This window comes from Callospermophilus lateralis, chromosome 2 (genome assembly GCF_048772815.1).
Source record: "Callospermophilus lateralis isolate mCalLat2 chromosome 2, mCalLat2.hap1, whole genome shotgun sequence".
NCBI classification, from domain to species: Eukaryota; Metazoa; Chordata; class Mammalia; order Rodentia; family Sciuridae; genus Callospermophilus; species Callospermophilus lateralis.
Window position 1 is genome coordinate 53,482,101 of NC_135306.1, and position 19,395 is coordinate 53,501,495.

Genomic DNA, 19,395 nt, shown 5'->3' on the forward strand with positions numbered 1-19,395 from the left:
TCTGATCCTCAGCACCACATAAAAATAAATAAATAAAAAATAAAGTTATTGTTTCCCAACTACAACTAAAAAAAATTTTAAAAAAGGTCCATCAACAACAAAATATATATATATATGTGTGTGTGTGTGTGTGTGTGTGTGTGTGTGTGTGTGTATCTCTCTCTCTCTCTCTCTCTCTATATATATATATATATATATATATATTTTTTTTTTTTAAGAAACCAATCTAATTAGAAAATGGGCAAAGAATATGAAGAGGCATTTCATCAGAAGGATATACAGGAAGTAAACAAGTACAGGGCCATTCAGGAAATGCAAATTAAGACCAGCCCTATTAGAATAGTAAAAAAAAAAAAAATGCTAAGAATGATGGTGAAGATGAGAAGAAATGTTTCTCATTCATTGTGGTGAATTGTAAAAGGGAGAATGTTACAGCCACTCCAGAAAATTGTTTTCCAGCTTTTAAAATAATTTTTATTTTTTTAAGTTTTTGATGGAACTGGGAATTGAAGCTAGGGGCACACTACCACTGAGCTACATCCCCAGATCTTCTTTTTTTTTTTTTTTTTTTTATTTTGAGACAGGGACTTGCTAAAATGCCCATGTTAGTCTCAAACCTGTGGTCTTCCTGTCTTAGCTTCCTAAGAAGCTGGGATTATAGGCATGAGTGTTTGGAAGTTTCTTAAAACAACAACAACAATAACATAACAACTAGTGGGGGTTGTGGGTAAATAGCTCAGTGGTAATTTGCACCTGGCAAACTAAGCAGGGAGACCAAAGAGGCATAAAGATCAAGTAAAATAGGATTTGAGACCAGCCTGGACAACATCATGAGACCCTGTCTCAAAAAACAAACAACTAAAAAAAAAAACAACAAAACCCAGCAGCAACAAAATAAGTATGCAACTAATTGCACTCCTGGGCATTTATCCTAGAGGTGTGAAAACATACCTTTATACAACTCTGCCCAAATATTCACAGAAGCTTTACTTGTAATAGCAAAAATCTGGAAACAACTGTGGTGTCTTTCAATAGGTAAGTGGTTTAACTATTTTGTACTATGAAATCCTATTCAGAAATAAAAAGCTAAGAACTATTGATACCAAAAAACAAAAACAAAAAACTTGGATGAATTTCAAGAGCATCATCAAGAGAAGTGAAAAAAGCCAATCTCCAAGGTTTACATACCTTATGACATACCATATATATAATATTCTCAAACAACAAAATTATAGGGATAGAGAAATGACTTGTGATTGAAAGGGTTAGGAATTAGGAGTTAGAGGAGAAGATGATAACTTTTCCTGTATACTCTGATGGAATAGTTCTGGATCTTGATTGCCATAGTGGTTGCAGGAATCTACACATATGATAAGATGGCAGAGAAAAATATTTACACAATATACTATGGTCAATTTTCTGGCTTTGTCATTGTTCTCTAGTTATGTAAAATTTAATTGTTGGGAGAAATCTGTGAAGGGTACATAGCACCATCCCGTATTATTTTGGTAACTTCCTGCAAATCTATAATTATTTAAAAATAAAAAGTGAAAAAAGAGCTGGGTATGGTGGTGCACTCCTGTAATCCCAGTTATTTGGGAGGCTGAAGCAGGAGAATAGCAAGTTTGAAGCCAGCTTCAGCAATTTAGTGAAGCCCTGAGTAACTTAATGAGACCCTGTCTCAAAATAAAAAATAAAAAAGGCTGGAGATGTGGCTCAGTGGTTTGGTGCCCCTGGATTCAATACCAAATAAAGGAAAGAAAAAAAAAAATCTGTGTAACTTTGACAGCATTCCTCTAGCTTGCCTGTTTGAACTCCCCTTTCCCCAATTTATGCTTTTTTACTTTCCCAAGTTATGCTATTGTTCTCAGAAAACAGCTGAGAAAGCTGGTCTATAAGAATTAAAGGAACAAAGATAATAAAAGACATCATCTGGCTAAAATCAAGAAGTGAGAATATACAGGAAAAGGAAGAAGACTGTAGGATAAAGAAGAGGTGAAGAAGGAGAAAAGACACACACAAAAAAGGTAGAAGAGTAAAAAAGAGGTGATACATGGACATATGGGATAGTACAAGCCTTAACTGAAACTGCACATGGACATTTAAGAAAAAAGCAAACCAAAAGTCTGAGACGAGGAATGATGACCCACAATCCCAGTGACATGTGAGGCTGAGACAGGAGGATCACAAGTTGGAGGCCAGCCTCAGCAATTTAGAGAGACCCTCAACAATTTAGAGAGACTCTGTTTCAAAGAATTTAGAGCTGGGGATGTAACTCAATGGTAGAATTCTCCCTAGCATGCATGGTGTCCTGGGTTCCCTTCCCAACACTGCAAAAAATTATAAATAAAAATAAATTAAAGGACTGGAGATGTAGCACTAGGGATATGGCTTAGTGGTAAAGTACCACTTGATTTAATCCCCAGTAGAAAAACAATAAAAAAATTCCACTGGAACAGCACATAGTCTAGGCAGATTTACAATACACATTCATAGTTCACCTGTCAATCCCTGCCCTTGCCCAGTTGCTTTCTGACCTAGCCAGTGAGTCCAGATTCATTCAGACTTTTTTATTCTATGTGTCTGGAAACAACTCTTTTCTATCCATTGGTAAACCTGCCTAGCTGTATGTCTAGTCATTGTTTCACCAGCTAATACATCTTGGTTTCTCTCCTCCTGAGGCTAAAACTCCAATGTTTCTTGATTTTCATGGGGAGGAAGGCCTTGGGTGAATTATGACATCCCTGACTGAACTCATTCTTTGATTATTGCTCTTGACTTTTCCTGTGTTCTTGCTAACTTCTCACTGGTTCCTTATCATGAGACTTAAAACATCACACAAAAGAAAATAAACAGATCAATAATTCCTGTAAATGCTATTAAGTGTAAGGTGTGTTGCTAATTCTGTGTATTAAGGTGGGGAATTAGATAAGAGATATGAACCAAGTGGTTATCATTGCTAAATTTTTTATAATAAACATTGGATCTCATTTATAAAGATTTCCATTTAAATGAATGTACTTTTAGTGAAGAAAGTCAGTGCTTTTAAAGGGTCAATCTTTAAATACAGAAAAACACATAAAGTCAAAACAAAAATAAATACCAAGTATTTTTTTTATTTATAAAAACTTTTTTAGTTGTAGACGGACACAATACCTTTACTTATTTTTTTTAATATTTGATTTTTAGTTGTAGTTGGACACAATACCTTTTTTTTATTTATTTATTTTTATATGGTGCTGAAGATCGAACCCAGGCCCTTGTACATGCGAGGCTAGTGCTCTACCGCTAAGCCACAACCCCAGTCCCTTATTTATTTATTTTTAAAGATTTTTTTAAAGATGGACACAATATCTTTATTTATTTTTATGAGGTGCTGAGGATTGAACCCAGTGCCTCACATGTGCGAGGCAAGCGCTCTACCACTGAGCTATAACCCCAGCCCCTACTTATTTATTTTATGCGGTGCTGGATCGAACCCAGTGTCTCATGAACCCAGTGTCTCAAGTGTGCTAGGCAAGCACTCTACCACTGAGCTCCAACTCCAGCCCAAACAAGATTTCTCAAAGGTTTTAGGGCTTTGTCAGGGTTTATCATGTGGTACCCCTTCCTTTCATTCATTCAATAAATATTTATTTTTTAAAATTAATTGAGTACCTGAAAAATGCATGCTCTGATGAATAAGATAGAATTTACTTCTAAGTAGTCTAAAGACTAGTAGGAAATATTGCAAAAATGATGCCACTGGAAGATGATGTCAGAATCTTTCCAGATGTAGTTTTTGGATTGAGTCCTTTAGGTCCAGGAGGAGTTAAACAGAATGAGCTGGTGGTGGGTCAAGTTGGGGAATGGGGTGGGGTTGAGGGAGATGATTAAGAAATCTGAAGCTGGAATAAAAGTACTGGATTGCTTTTACTTCAGCATCTTTTTCTAATTATAAGCCATTCTGCCTGCAGACTTGCTGCTTCCCTGCCCCACCTAGAGGCCCTTTGGGATCACAAAAAGGAGTGGCCTTGAGAACTGAAGGGCTAGAAGGTTGTCTAGGCTGCTAGACTCCCTGAGTGACCTTGGGCAAGTTGTTTGACTTCTGTGAGCCTGTTTTATTCATCTGGAAAATGGGAATGGTAATCCAGGTTACATGACAGAATGTAAGTCAAGCTTCTGCCTCAATACATTAAGATTTCCCTTGATTTAGTTTTGGAAATTGTATTATTTTTCCTGTGGATAGGTGCATGAGGCATGGCTGGGGAGAAAGCTCTCCAAGTAGCAGTGTTGTGCTCAGCCTTTCCTCTTCTCCATTCCCTCCCCTCCATTTCCCACCTCTCAGATTCAGAATTCCTGCTCCCAGGGATCCTGGGCTTTTGTTCTCTGGAGGCTGAAACATCCACCTGTTTTGCTCTGATTTGCTGTTTACAAGGTAATATCTGTTGTCTGCAGGCTGTCACAAATTGAAATTGTCAAAATTTATGGACAGCAAGGGCTAAGTATTGAAGTTTGTTCACACTAACATATCAATGCTTTTCCATTTTCCCTCTATTTTTTTATTTTCTGAGGACCTCCCCATTGACAGTAATCACACCTTCTTTACTAGCTGGCGCCTCTTCAGTTTTGGTCACTAATTAAAAAGTTTAGCATCAATTACATTTTATTATATATCTGTCTTTCCCACATGATTTTAAGCTCTTAAATCTATAGTAGGATTGGCCATAACAGTTTGTCAAACTTGAATATATATAACAATCACCTGGGGATCTGGTTAAACTGCAGAAAACAATTCAATAGGTCTGGGGAGGGGGTGAATTTCTAATAGGCTTCCTGGTGAAGCCCATGCTGCTGGGCCCTGACCACACTTGGAGTTGGAAGGCCTTTACAGTTACAGTGTTGAGAACAAAGGAGTTGCATAAAAAATGATTTCTGAGGGATGCTTTGGATTCGATAATTCAGTTTCTTGGACTTTTCTTCAGTACAATTTTCTGCCCCATTCCTATGCATGATTTGCCACCAACTGATGATTATTTCTTTATGCAATTTTGTGCCCTTCCTCGCCACCTTCATAGTCTCCAATCCTGCACAGAAATGGATCATTTAGTAGTTTCACAAACCTCTTTCTACTTTCATCTACCTTAAAACAGTAAGAAAAAATTTTTTAAAGAATAATTTTTATTCTTTTCTTGCTCTACAACCTATGATAGCTCCATAGTAGTCAACAAAGTCAAATTCAGGATGAGAAAGTTGGAGCCATAACACCAACAATTTCTTCTCCCTTGCCAATTCCCTTTTTGCTCTGCATGGAACCCTCTGCAAACCTACAACTTAGTTTTTTGAAAGTCCTTGCAGGTCATTTTACTTTGGGAATGTAAATTCATTCCTTTTGAAAAGGCATGCTGTTTTTGTATATTCATTAAAGCTTTTTCTAATTTATTGCCAGTTCAATAGTTTATTTAAAGCAGTACTAGCTATGTATCAATAATTACATATTTTAATATTCTTTTAAAATATATTTTCATCCCTTTTAAAATAGGAAGTAAATGTGCTTGCTCATAGCTATATCACAACACCAAAGTGGGTTTAATACACAGTAGGTACTTTTGAGGGGGTTCAATGAAGGATGAAACAAAATTTAAGATTAATTTTATTAATGCTCAAAATGCCTTATTCACTACATATTTATTGTAAACCTGAATTAATGGTAAAGAACACAATACGACAATACTGGTGACATAGCTCTGGTAAGAGTAAAAATATTAAATTATCAGATCACGTCAAATGCTGGGCATATTATTACCAATATATTAATGACATGCATAAGCTAAAGGATCAAAAATAAGGTAATCTTTAAAATCCCTTGAAAAGTATTTTGAAATTGGTAACACTCACTGTACCACCTACCAGTACCATTCTACTGGGGAAATAAAATTCAGAAGCAGCTAAAATTTAGTCTGGGCCCAAACCCACATCCTATCTAACAAGCTTACGCTTTCCTGTCATTGTTTTTTAACCTTCGCATTTTGCATTTGTTGGGACTGCATTTTTTCTTAACAGTTCTTGGTGATTTAAATGTAAAAGAAATGAATGAGACTTTCTCATATTACAATCTCAAGGAAAAGCAGGCTGTAAGGTTCATTCAGCGAGGTGCATGGCCTACAAGCTGCATACCCTGCAACCGCTTGGTGCTCCAATTTTATCTATGGGTTTTTGTACAGCTCCTCTTTTTTGTATGATGCAAATCGCCCAAGAAAGAATTAAAGCCTCCCCGCCCTGGGAAACGATGCAAAAACAGGCTGCCTGTTTCTCCCTAATACGCATCCAAGTGTGATGGGCCCTGATATCCGCCCGCAAACCCGATACACAACAATCGCTTCCTCCCTCCCCGCCTTTTACATACAGTACACATACAAATACACACACGCAGAGCAGCCAGCAGGGGCGGGCCAGGCCCGACCATTCCACAAACCACAGGGGAGAACCACAGCCACTCCAGCTATTTTCCCCCACTTCTTCGTTCTTTATTATCTGTTTCTCTTTTCTGCTGAATACAATTATTAGTGAAAAGGTAACATGAGGATCTAGGGTCTTCAAAACCTCCGCTCTGGAGTCACAGACTTTGTGGGGGTGCTATATTATCCCCCCTACCTCAGCGAGCACTTGGACCCGCCCCAGTGCTAGCGGGCGCCGAGCGGGAGCCGCGCGGGAGCGGCGCAGCGACGGCGGCGGCAGTGGTGGCGGCGGTTGCGATTCTTAGCCGTTGAGACGCCTCTGCGGCAGCTGGTGGCGCAGGTGGCTTGCGTGGACGCGGGCGGAGGCGGCCGGCCCGCCACCGCAGCCTCAGCGCCCACGGCCCCGGCAGGTGAGCGGGCGGCGGTCACTCGCCCCGCCCCCCACCCTCGCTGGCCTCTCTGTTGGCTATAGCGGGGAAGTGGACTCGGCCCGGCCGAGGGGCGACCAGGGGCTGCGACCGTCGGGGAGCAGGTTGTAGGGGAGGTTGTGCGTGGATGGAAGGGAAATGTCCGCCTTAATCCATCTTTCTCGTCACTGTATCCGCCTCCCTTTGGGGGCTTGAGCCCGTGGAAAAAGCCCTGGAAAAGATGGGGCGGGAGGAGGGAATCTGGGGTAAGGCAGCATCCCTGCCTCAGGTGGTGGCGTCTTTTAGGCTAGGGACCTGCTCCAGCCTGGAGGCGTAGCTGCGGAGGCCGCGCTCTCCGGGAGGAGCGGGAGGCGGCCCTCCTCTCACTCTCCCACCCCCACCCTTGCCGTCCCTGCCCCTCCCCCTCCCTCTGCGGCCCCTCCCTTCGGGTTTCTTCTCTTTAACCGTCCTCCCTGCTGTCCCTCGCAGGCCCGTCGGGACACCCCGAGGCATCCTCCCCCGCCCGCCGGCGAGGGAGCCTGGGCTCATCCGCGCTCCCGCATCTCTCTGCCGCGCGCACCGCCGCATCTCCTCTTGGTTTTGGGACCCCCGGCCTCGCCCCCGAGACATGACTCGCGATTTCAAACCTGGAGACCTCATCTTCGCCAAGATGAAAGGTTATCCTCATTGGCCAGCTCGAGTAAGTGATTTCTAGCCTTCGCGTTTAGCGATGCTCCTTTCATTCTCAGAGGCCTTCTTCCTGCCATTTCTATTATTTTTTTCCTGTGTCCTTTCTGCCCCTCGATTTTCTTTATCTCGTTTGTAATTTCTCATTTTCGCTTTTGCCCGGTAATCTCCCATGTAATTGTAAAAATTTAAGTTTTCTTACATACTCATTTATTTCCCTATGGCTTGTTTTTGACAGTCATTGACAGGTGTTCTTATAGGAAATATTTAGATGACATGTCAGTTAATGTTCCACTGTAGGTGAAATTATCCAGAATAAATTTATGTTTAAAAACTAGTGAAACATGACGTTTACTAAATTTTAAATAAAATACAAAATATCAATGGAACCTATGCGAATTACAAACTCTTGAATGTCAGAAGTGTATATTTGATTAAATTGAATTTGCAGGGTTTAAAAAAAATACATGAGTTGATGAAACCTTCTGGATTTGCTTGTTTTAAAAAAAAAAGGTGTTTAGGACTGCATATTCTTGAAAATTTTTCAGTTAGTCAATACCAAGGAAGGTCCATAATATTTATTTCCACGTTTTTATTTATGTTGTTTACCTTATGACCTTGAGAAGTTATTTTACTTTTTTGTTTCGCATGGACAAAAGGAGGAGTGGACCAGATTCTGGGATCACATCTGCTGGTATAGAGTGATCTCCAAGTACCCAGGATGTTTTGAGACACTTAGGAATTGAAACTGTGAAATACCTAAGCTCCATTTTCAGAAAAATACCTTTTGTTAGATTTTCATGGGACCCAGTTTTTAAGACCCCTATAGATACTACCTAAAGAATGTTGAGATACATTAGAGTAAGCTCAAGATCTTTTTAAGATATTCTAAAGTTGTAATTATTGTTTTTTTTAAACCATTTACTCCCAATTTGCCTCAAAAATAATTAAATCCTATATTCTAGTTATGTCAGCTGGAAAGAGGAATGTGCAGAGATACCCATTAGATAACAGAATCATGGAGGGAGCAACTGAGAGTGCCACCAAGTATAGTTTCTTGATTTCTTTTTTCCTCTCCAGCTATTTTATAGACTCTATTTAACATATTTCCTTTCAAAGCTTTTTTTTTTGTTGTTAGTCTTATCATGTCTCCTTTTTCAGTGGAGTTTCACTTGAACATCTTTAATCATAACCCTTTTGTAATATTTGGCATTCTAATCTGTTCCCTTTAGGAAAATCTTTTAATTCTTACTTTGTGTATGTTTTGACTTCAAATATATTGTAAGCTTCTTGAGGGCAGTGGCCTTAAACTGGAATTTTTAAAAACCCCACCAGTCCTTAGCTACATAATCATGCACTTAAAAAGCACTATATTTAGTATTAAATAATGCCTAGGGACCTGAACAGGTTTAAGGTCCCTCCAAGATACTTTTTTTTTTTTCAAGTTATTTTTTTTTTTTTTGAGTTATAAAAATCTGAGGGCATCTGATACATCCATATTCAGATTCCAAAGCCACACTAGTGAGAAGCCAAGTGGAAATTCTTAAAAAATTTTCTACTCCCACATCATCCTCCCCACACCCTTCAATATGTTAGGTGACTAAGAGTTAGTGCTATTAAAAGTAAAAATAAAGTAGCTTTAGGAAGGCCAGAGTATTTTCCTTCTTTAACAAGTCTTGCTTTTAATGAGTTCATTTGGATTGCAATGGGAATTTTTTGTCATTTCCCCCCTTGGAAGCAGCTAAATTTAGTTTTGACATATTCTGTGTTTAAGAATTATGTTTTTTTCCATCTTTAGTCTTAGAAATTGTAAATCTTTGTTTTACAGAGTATTGAAGTTTTCAGTTGTAAAGGTAATACATCTTGTTCCCATTTTGGGTTTAACATTTTCTGTCTACATAATCATTCCAAACTGGATTACTTTTAAGTCTTACATATTCTTGAAATCCTTAACTAGTTTTTTTTTTTTAATCAATTTAAAAAAAATTTGCCTAACATTTTTTAAGCTCAGTCTGTGCTAATAATAAGCATTTGAAAAGACTCCTAAAGCTATGTAATAGCAGAAAGAAATATATGAACTAAATTGACAGAAAATATTCTTTATTTTAAAGGCTTAAGGATTTTTTCAATTCTTAGGGCCTTCCCACAAAGTTGAAATGACAGGTTGAAGTGACAGGTATAAATGGAGAAATTAAGGTCTCTAGTGGTGCTGGATGGTAATAACTTTATTGGTGTCTGAAACCTTTCAGTGCAGTCACATTTATGGTCTGGCCTTCTATGGTGTAATGCTTACAGAGTCAGCACCCTTAATAGTCAACTGATTTTTTTTTTTTTTTAATTAAATTGCTTTTTTAAAAAAATATATTTATTTTTTACATGGTACTGAGGATTGACAGTGCTTCATGCTTGCTAGGTGAGCCCTCTACCACTGAGCCACAACCCCAGCCCATTAAATGGCTTTTTTTTTAAAAATCTTTTTTTAATTGTAGTTGGATACAATACCTTTACTCATTTATTTTTATGTGATGCTGAGGATTGAACCCAGAGCCTCGAATGTGCTAGGCGAGTGCTGTACTGCTGAGCCACAACCCCAATCCCAATCAAATTGCTTTTGAAATAGAAATTTATTAAATTCTTTCTAGATACCAGAATTTATTAAATTCTTTCTAGTTTGAATACAGGGAATAAAGGAGAATAACATATTACAGAAATTTTAGATATAACAAATACCACCTAATGCTGTTTTCCTTAATTAAAAGGGTTGAAACAGAACTGAAAAAGGAATAGATAACCCCATCTGATTCAACCATGTAGATGGAGGATCTTTTCATAATTTTGTGTTTCATACTTTGGGAAATACTGCTTTAAACTTTTGTTAATGTCTTTTTTGGGGCGAGAGTATTGGGGATTGAACTTAGAAGCACTCATTGCTGACTCCTGAGCTGCTGGGATTACAGGCGTGGGCCACTGCTCCTGGCAATGTCTCTTTTTTTGGGGGGGGGGGGCGATATGTACTTTGTTTCTTTCTTTTTTTTTTTTTTTTGGGGGTGGTGTTGGGGATTGAACCCAGGGCCTTGTGTATGTGAGGCAAACACTCTACCAACTGAACTATACTATAATCCCAGACCTTATTTGTATATTTTTTGCAGTGCTGGGAATTGAATTCTTGTGTTCTTTTTTTTTTTTTTTTAATATTTTTTAGCTGTCAATGGACCTTTTATTTATTTATATGTGGTGCTGAGGATCGAACCCAGTGCCTCATACTTGCTAAGGCAAGTGCTCTACCACTGAGCCACAACTCCAGCCCGAATTCTTGTGTTCTTATGCATGCTGAGCAAGCACTGTACTAGTGAGCTATACCCCAGGTCAATTTTTTCCTTTACATTACTGTGTTTTTTTGTGTAGCTTTCCTACAGAAATATTGTTTAGGATTGTGGAATAGGTTCAGATACTTTATATGAAAAGCTTAGGGCCAAATATGTTTAATAATTCAACAATTTGGTATTTTAGGAAGTTGAAATCTATGCCACGTTTTCCTGCTGGTAGGGTCTGGGATAGCACATAATAATCTAACACAATATATTTCTGCAGAGAAACAACAGAAATACTAGCAATGACTGAATTAACCTCAGTGTCAGTCCAGGTTTTGCTACCAGATGACGTTTTGAAACATCTTGTGTTTTAGAACTTCTTGGGTTTCAAAACTGGAGATATAGGATTATGGGCTTTTGATAATGAGTCCATTTTTTATCTGTTTTGAATGTCTTATTCTTAGTTTTTTCAGGTATGTATGGTTGAAAATATTTTAATTTTAATTTTTCAAATATTTCTTTTAGGTAGATGAAGTTCCTGATGGAGCTGTAAAGCCACCTACAAATAAGCTACCCATTTTCTTTTTTGGAACTCATGAGACGTAAGTCCTGTTAGCATAGAGGCAAATAATACTTAATGTTGTGGGTCATGTGACATAAAATGAAGAGCAAGTAGACATTCAATGGGAAGATAATAAAAAAATAGAAAACTTTAATTAAAATCATTGAGATTTGAAAAATGTCTTTGAGTCTCTCTTTTTTTTTGATGGTTCTGGAAATTTTCTCTTATTTTTTTAAAAGAAATATTTATTTATTTATTTATTAGGTGTAAATGGACACAACACAATGCCTTTATTTTTGCGTGGTACTGAGGATTGAACAAGCGATCTGCCGCTGAGCCACAATCCCAGCGCTCCTCTTATTTTTAAAGTACACACTATAGGTTTAATTTTTATTGGAATAGATGTTTTCTTAATTAAAAAAGCAAAGTGTTTTCTCAGCAATCACATGGATGAGTGACAGATGAAAATAATGTAAGGGAAGTTTTAACAAGGTCTTTAGTAGGCCTATTTAGTAAAATATCTTTTGTACAAGTACTACCTGATACCCTGTTTTAGGCTTTTTGTGATATTAGCCACACAAACTATGTTGTGGGGAAGATGAGAAGAAGAAATCTGGACAGTTACCCGTATGTGTTTCTGTGGTTACTAAAGCCACTATGACTGCTCTGCTGTTCTGGTGGATATGTGAGCAGAGAACCAATTACGAATGTGAAGCAAAATAATTTTTAAGAAAAATGCAGCTGAAAGTTGAACTGTTAATTGTAGGTACATGGCATTGTTCTGGGGCCCATCACATTAATTCCCAAAGGTTATATTCTCTATGTGCCTATAATTTAATCGCTTTACAAATACCATATAATCTGTCTGATTTGGGACTTGAAATAATTTTTTTTTTGTAGAATAGAATTGTTTGTCTGAGATGAGAAATAAAATTGTTGATACTGTGATTATAATTATGTATTTCTAAGAGTGACTACAATGGCAATATTTGGTTATGTTGTTCAGCTGTTGTATATACTTCCACATAATTTCTTTAACAGCTTTATTGAGATGTGATTTATATACCACTGAGTTTATAGTGTGTAATTCAATTGATTTTAATATATTTAGATAGATTTTAGTGTAATTATTCTTTTACCCATTAACAATCACTTTATCCCCTTCTTCCCAGACCTTACCTACTACAGTCTCCAATCTGTATAGATTTGCCATTTACAGACATTTCATGTTAATGGTATTATACAATATCACATAATTAGTTTGTTTCAAATGTAATTTTAGATCTAGAGTTGGATTGGCCTTTACTGTATTTAATTTGAGTTATTCAGACATATTGTATTTAAAAAGAAAAAAATATGTGTGTATGTACATATAATACAGTTTTAAACTCTTTTTTGGGGGGAGGGGGTACTAGGGATTGAACCCAGAGGTGCTCAGCCACTGAGCCACATCCCATGTCCTTCCCCCATCCCCATTTTGAGACAGGGTCTTCTTAAGTTGCTTGGGGTCTTTCTAAGTTGGTGAGGCTGGCTTTGAACTCACGGTCCTCTTCCTCAGCTTCCCAAGCCTCTGGTTTACAGGCATGCTCCACCATGGAAACCTAAGCAAAATTAATAGGGAAAGGATTCTTGTGTATGTGTACATGGTACTGGAATTGAACCTGGAGACACTCTACCACTGAACTACATTCCTAACCTTTTTAATTTTGAGACGGTGTCTTGTTAAGTTGCTCAAATTTGTGATCCTCCTGCCTCAGCCTCCTGAATAGCTGGTATGATAGATGTGTATTCTCAAGCCTGGGGGGAAAGGAATCTTTGAAAAATTGTATACTTTGTATTAGTGTAGGGGTTTGCAAAGTATGCTTCATGCTAGGTTTAGCAATACCAGAATCATGGACTTTTAGTTAAAAAAGGAAAGTTCTTAATGCCCCATCCCTGATATACTGAATCAGTTTGTGAGGTGAGGAGCCTGAAAGTCTGTTTTAACAAGCCTTCCAGATGATTTTTGATGTGTATGAAGTTTGGAAACATTAATTTGAGCAGATATTCTTTAGAATTTTTCAGTTTTGTAAGTTTAAAATTCCTTATTTCAGTTTTTCTGATTTTATTTGTTTATCTATTTATTTGATACCAGGGATTAAATTCAAGGGCACTTGACCACTGAGACACATCCCCAGTCCTATTTTGTGTTTTATTTAGAGACAGGGTCTCACTGAGTTGCTAAGTACCTCACCGTTGCTGAGGCTGGCTTTGAACTCTTGATCCTCCTGTCTGCTGGGATTACAGGTGTGTGCCACTGTGCACAGTAGTAGTTTTTCTGATTTTAAAAGATTTTATGATGTTATATGTATTCTTAATTTTCATAAAACACTTAATACATTTTTTTAAACCCAGGGGCACTTTATCCCTTAGCTACATCCCCAGTGCTTTTTAATTTTTAGATAGGGTCTTGCTGAGTTGGTTAGGGCCTTAGTAAGTTGCTGAGGCTGGTCTTGAACTTGCAATCTTCCTGTCTCAATCTCCCAAGTTCCTGGGACTATAGGTGTGCACCACTGCCTGGCCCATTCTTAAGTGGTCTTTCCCCACCCCATATTGAACCCTAGGGCCCTATACATGTTACTTACTTTTTTCTTGTGCTGGGGATTGAACTCAGGGCCTTGCACATGCTGGCCAAATGTTCTACCATTGAGCAACACACCAATACCCCCTTGTTAGGCAGGCACTTTACTTCACAAATATACCCCAGCCCTAGGTTATTATTTTAAATTCTGAAGAGGAATGAGCATTCTTTCCCCAGTGTTTAAAAATGAGGATTATTAATGTTCTTATGCTTTTTTTCTTTGGGCTTGCTCTTAGTTTTGGACTTGCTCTTAGTTTTTCAATATTAGGTATTTTATGTAGTTACATCCTTTTATTTTGCTTATGTCATTTTTTTTCAGTGTCTTTTAAAATGAAATATGTTAAAGAGTGAATTGGAGTTGACAGCCATGCCTGGTATCCTTTGGAAACCAGTAGTGCTTTTTTTTTTCTTTTTTCTTTTTTTTTTTTTTGAGAGAGAGAGAGAAGTTTTTAATATTTATATTTCAGTTATCAGCAGACACAACATCTTTGTTTGTATGTGGTGGTGAGGATCGAACCCGGGCCTCACGCATTCCAGGCGAGCTTGCTACCACTTGAGCCACATCCCCAGCCCCAGTAGTGCTTTCTTAAAGCTAATTTAGGCCCTGTTCACCAATCCTGTGGGATTATATGCCCAGAAAGGATTCTCTTCTTCATCTACCTTGTTTTTGAGTCTTATTAGGTGGTCAGTCTTGAGAATATTCTTTGAACCAATTGTTCTTAGAATTGATTATGAAGATGTGTGCTAAGATTGATTAATATGTTTATTATAGCAGCATTATTCTATAATAAAAATTTTGACATAAAAAAATCATCCAACAATAGACCAATTCTGGATTAGCCATTCAGTGAAATAATGTTCATTGTTGATATGAAAAGATATTCACTTCATCTAAAAGTATACGTCATTGAAATTACATATCTTTATATTCAAATAAATGGACTGAAAACAGTGGTTATATGTGATTGGTAAAATTGTGAATTGTTTGTTTCTTTTGATAAGGTACGACATTCTCTGAAAAAAAAAGATTTTTTTTTAATCTATATTATCTAGTGGTATTAGGGGGTGAGCCCAAGGACACTTTACCAGTGAGTTTCATCTCCATTCTCTTTTATTTTTTTATTTTTTTATTTTTTGAGACAGTCTCTTAAGTTGCAAACACTGGCTTTAACTTGTGATCCTCCTGCTTCAGCCTCCTCAGTTGCTGGGATTACAGACATACCACTCTGCCTGGCCAAATTTATTTATTTATTTTTAATTTTTTAAAATATATTTTAATTTTTAAAATATTTATTTTTTAGTTGTAGTTTGACACAATACCTTTATTGATTTATTTTTAAGTGGAGCTGAGGATTGAACCCAGGGCCTCTTACGTGCTTGGTGAGTGCTCCACTGCTGAGCCACAACCCCAGCCCTGCTTGGCCAAATTTAAAAAAAAAAAAAAAAAAAAAAATTTTTTTTTTAAACAGGTAGAATTCATTGCCCATATAATTCGCCTATATAAAGTATATAATTCAGTAGATATTAGTATATCCAGAAAGTAGTGGAGGCATTAGCCTAGTCTAAAAGAAACTCATTAGCAGTTACTTAACCATTTCTTCCCATTCCTCCTTCTTGCCTTAGCCAATGCAATGACCGAATTACTTTGCTATTTTTTTTTTTTTTAAAGGCGGGGGGAGAGAATTTTTTAATATTTATTTTTTAGTATTTGGTGGACACAACATCTTTGTTTGTATGTGGTGCTGAGGATCGAACCCGGGCCGCACGCATGCCAGGCGAGCGCGATACCGCTTGAGCCACATCCCCAGCCCTTACTTTGCTATTTGAGGCAGTTCATATAAAGGAAACCATACAACATGTGGTTGTTAGAGATTACCTTTTTACACTTAGCATAATGTTTCCATATTCATCCATGAAGTAGCATGTGGTAGTGCTTCTATATCTTTTTTTAAAAAATATTTTTATTGTAGATGTTCACAATGACTTCATTTTATCTATTTTTTAGGTGGTGGTGAAAGTCAAACCCCAGTGCCTCACATGTGCTGGGCAAGTGCTCTACCACTGAGCTACAACCCCGGCCCCCATTTCTTTTTATTGCTGAATAATACTGCCCGTTGTTATCGATCTATCATACTGTACTTATTCATCATTTGACAGACTTGAGTTTTTCTACATTTGGCTATTATGAATAATGTTGCTGTGAACTTAGTATACAAGATTTCTTTTCCTTCTTCCCATGCAGGGGATTAAATCCAGACCTGTAGCATGCTAGGCAAGTACATCTCCAGCCCTTGTATACTAGTTTTTGTATGAACATATGTTTTTATTTCTTTTTTTTTTTAAGAGAGATAATGAGAGAGAGAGGGGGGGTGGAGAATTTTAATATTTATTTTTTATTATTTGGCAGTCACAACATCTTTGTATGTATGTGGTGGTGAGGATCGAACCGGAGCCGCAACCATGCCAGGCGAGAGCGCTACCGCTTGAGCCACATCCCCAGCCCCTGTTTTTATTTCTTGAAGAGTAGAATTCCTGGGTCAAATGCTGACTTTAGAATTAGGCTTTTGAGAAATTGCCAGAATGTTTCCAAGTCAGTTGTGTATGAGGATTCTAATTTCCCCACATTGTCTTTATATTTATTTATTTATTTTTCATTTACCATTTATTGTGGTGTTTGGGATGTCTCCCAGGACTATGTCTTTGCTAGACAAGTGCTCTGTCACTGAGACATCCCCAGCCACATTTTCTTTTTTATTATATCCATTGTATTGGGTATGAGACGCTATCTCATTGTGGTTTTGATTTCTGTTTTCCTGATTACTAGAGATGTTAAGCATCAAAAACTTCTAAACTTGTACAGACTTTCTCCTTTGGACTATATTATTTAATTTTTGATGTATTAAAATATGTGAATTTAGCCAGATGTGGTGGTGCATGCTTGTCATTCCAGGTACTGCAGAGGCTGAGGCAAGGACTAATTTGAGACTGGCCTCAGTAAGTTGGTAAGACACTGTCTTAAAAGGGTTGGTGATATGTAACTCGTTAGGTTTTCCTAGGTTCAGTCCCTGGTTTTTTATTTAAGTGAATTGACGGGGGTTAGAGTTGTGGCTCAGCCGTGCAGTGCTTGCCTCGCGTGTGTAAGGCGCTGGGTTCATTCCTTAGCACCACATAAAAATAAATAAAATAAAGGTATAAAAAAAGTGAATTGTATGACTTATTTGAATATCATGAGTAGCAAAATAATGGAAAGTATAACAGTTATATCAGAATCTGGGAGGAGGAGCAAGTGAAGAATTTTTTTAGTTAGTAGACTTTCAAATTGCATTAATCAACAGCCTAGATAAGTCTGTTTTTTTTTTTTTTTTTTTTTTGTGGTGGTACTGGGAATTGAATCTAGGGATGCTCTGTAATGAGCTGTTTCCCCTGCCCTTTTATTTAATTTAGAGACAAAAATAATAATATAATGCAGTCACAAAGCAGGAGTCAAAATATTGGTGTCTATAAAAAGAGAACTTTAAAGGTAAATCATAAAGAGCGAAGAATATGTCATCTTTATTTAGCTTTGTATAGTTGTAGTACGTATGAATTTATTTACTGTGGCTTAGTTAAGTAATACCTGTCCCTAAACACCATGGAATAAACTACAAAATTTGCTACTAGCTTTTTCAACCCACTAATTAATATGTAAATCACAGATGTGTACCGTGTCACTTTCCTAGTTTCTTGGTGATTGGTCCTTGTGTATTTGTTTCTCAAAACATACAGACTGCAAGTATGTAGTTGGCCATTGTTTCCAACAATAGACCCAAGTGATTTTTACCAAAATAAAGAAACAAGAGAATTGGCCAGCAAAGATGAAGTGTACAGTAAAGAAACAGTAATAATGCTGGAAGTTAATTTGAATTGAATAGGTAGAGTTATAGAATAAGTAGCTAACCTTATGAATGTTGATGTGCACATTTGGAGAGACATTAAATGTCCAGTCCCAGGAACTTGAGTGAAGTAATGAAAACAAGTTTATCAACGTAAATGAGGAAAGTGGTTAGAAAGTATGAAGATGTCCTAGGGGATGTGGCACCAACAAAAACATTAAAGATAATTCACAGTGTTGAAGAATAAAATGTTGGAAGATGATCTAAACTTAACAAAGGAGTATGAGTATAGAAAATATGCTTATTCCATAGAAGTTATCAAAAAAAAGCACTGTTCAAATTACTCTTGGTTTTTTTTTTTTTTAAACAACAACAAAAAATGGCACTCTTTAATCTCAATGTTCCTAATATTTTCAGTTACAATGTACTAAATAATATTGGGCTTACTGTTTCATTTCTTTACATGTTTCTAACTTGTCAGTAATAGTATTTAGTGTCATGATAATTTTTAAAGATCATGGAACAGTTATAATTTTTCCCATTGATTATCTAGAGTGCTTATTTTTGACCTCTCACTGTCATATAAAGCAGATGGCCTGTTTTTAATTCTTGTCACTTGGGAGGCCAGAGGCTGACACAGGATTGCATGTTCAAGGCCAGCCTGGGCAGCTTAGTGAGACCTGTCTTGAAATAAAATTAAAAAGGGCTGGGATGTAGCTGAGTGGTAGAACAATTACCTAGTATGTGCAAGGCCCTGGGTTTAATACCTAGTACCTGCTGCTTTTGAGATGAAGGTGGATAATGCATGTAAAAAATATTTATTTTAAGCCCTTATACACATGAATATCATTGTGGTAGATCAGTCTTCTTTTTTCAGTGGCTTTTAGATTTAGAGTTTTACCTAAAAACACTCATGTTTGAGAATTTTAAACTTTTTTTTTTTTTTTTTTTTGTGTGTGTGTGTGTGTGTGTGTGGTTGAGGATTGAACCTAGGGCCTTGTACATACGAGGGAAACACTCTACCAACTGAGCTATATTCCCAGCCCTGTAATAAGTATTTTTTAAGATTCCCTTTACTTCTTGTAGTTCCATATGCCAGCAGTTTTTATGTTGATTTGGAACTATAAATGAGGATATTGTTGGACGTTTTTATCTACATTGTTGGCTAAGATCCAGTTTTTCTCTTTCAGCTTCCAAAGTTTTTATCTCATATGATCTTATGAGTCTATACCTTTAAATTACTTCCTTTACCATTGTCTTTTGAAGTTTCAAGAGGGAAAATTTGTTGAACTAGCTTGTTTCAACTGGAAATAAATTTTTGTGGCAGTTCAACTAACTTACTTTGAATTTAAAATTGATTATGTAGTAGGTGTGTTGCACAGTAAAGCTTTTATGTGCCCTAATTATATTTAGAGTTCTAAGTTTCTTTCTCTTTTTAAATTACCTTTATTTTGTTTATTTAGTTTGTTTCTATGTGGTGCAGAGGATTGAGCCCAGTG

The 19,395-nt window shown here is 37.1% G+C and overlaps 1 protein-coding gene across 4 annotated transcripts in view; it reads left to right on the plus strand.

The window, feature by feature from the left end:
• Window positions 1–6,680: 6,680 nt before the first annotated feature.
• The window catches only part of Psip1 (PC4 and SRSF1 interacting protein 1), a 46,811-nt gene continuing 34,096 nt past the window's right edge, over window positions 6,681–19,395 (plus strand). For all 4 annotated transcript variants that reach the window (XM_076845955.2, XM_076845957.2, XM_076845958.1 and 1 more), the window contains exons 1-3: window positions 6,681–6,847; window positions 7,334–7,544; window positions 11,368–11,444. In XM_076845955.2, coding sequence (XP_076702070.1) covers window positions 7,473–7,544; window positions 11,368–11,444 — 149 coding nt within the window. In that variant the 5' untranslated portion in view covers window positions 6,681–6,847; window positions 7,334–7,472. The remainder of the gene's footprint in view (window positions 6,848–7,333; window positions 7,545–11,367; window positions 11,445–19,395) is intronic.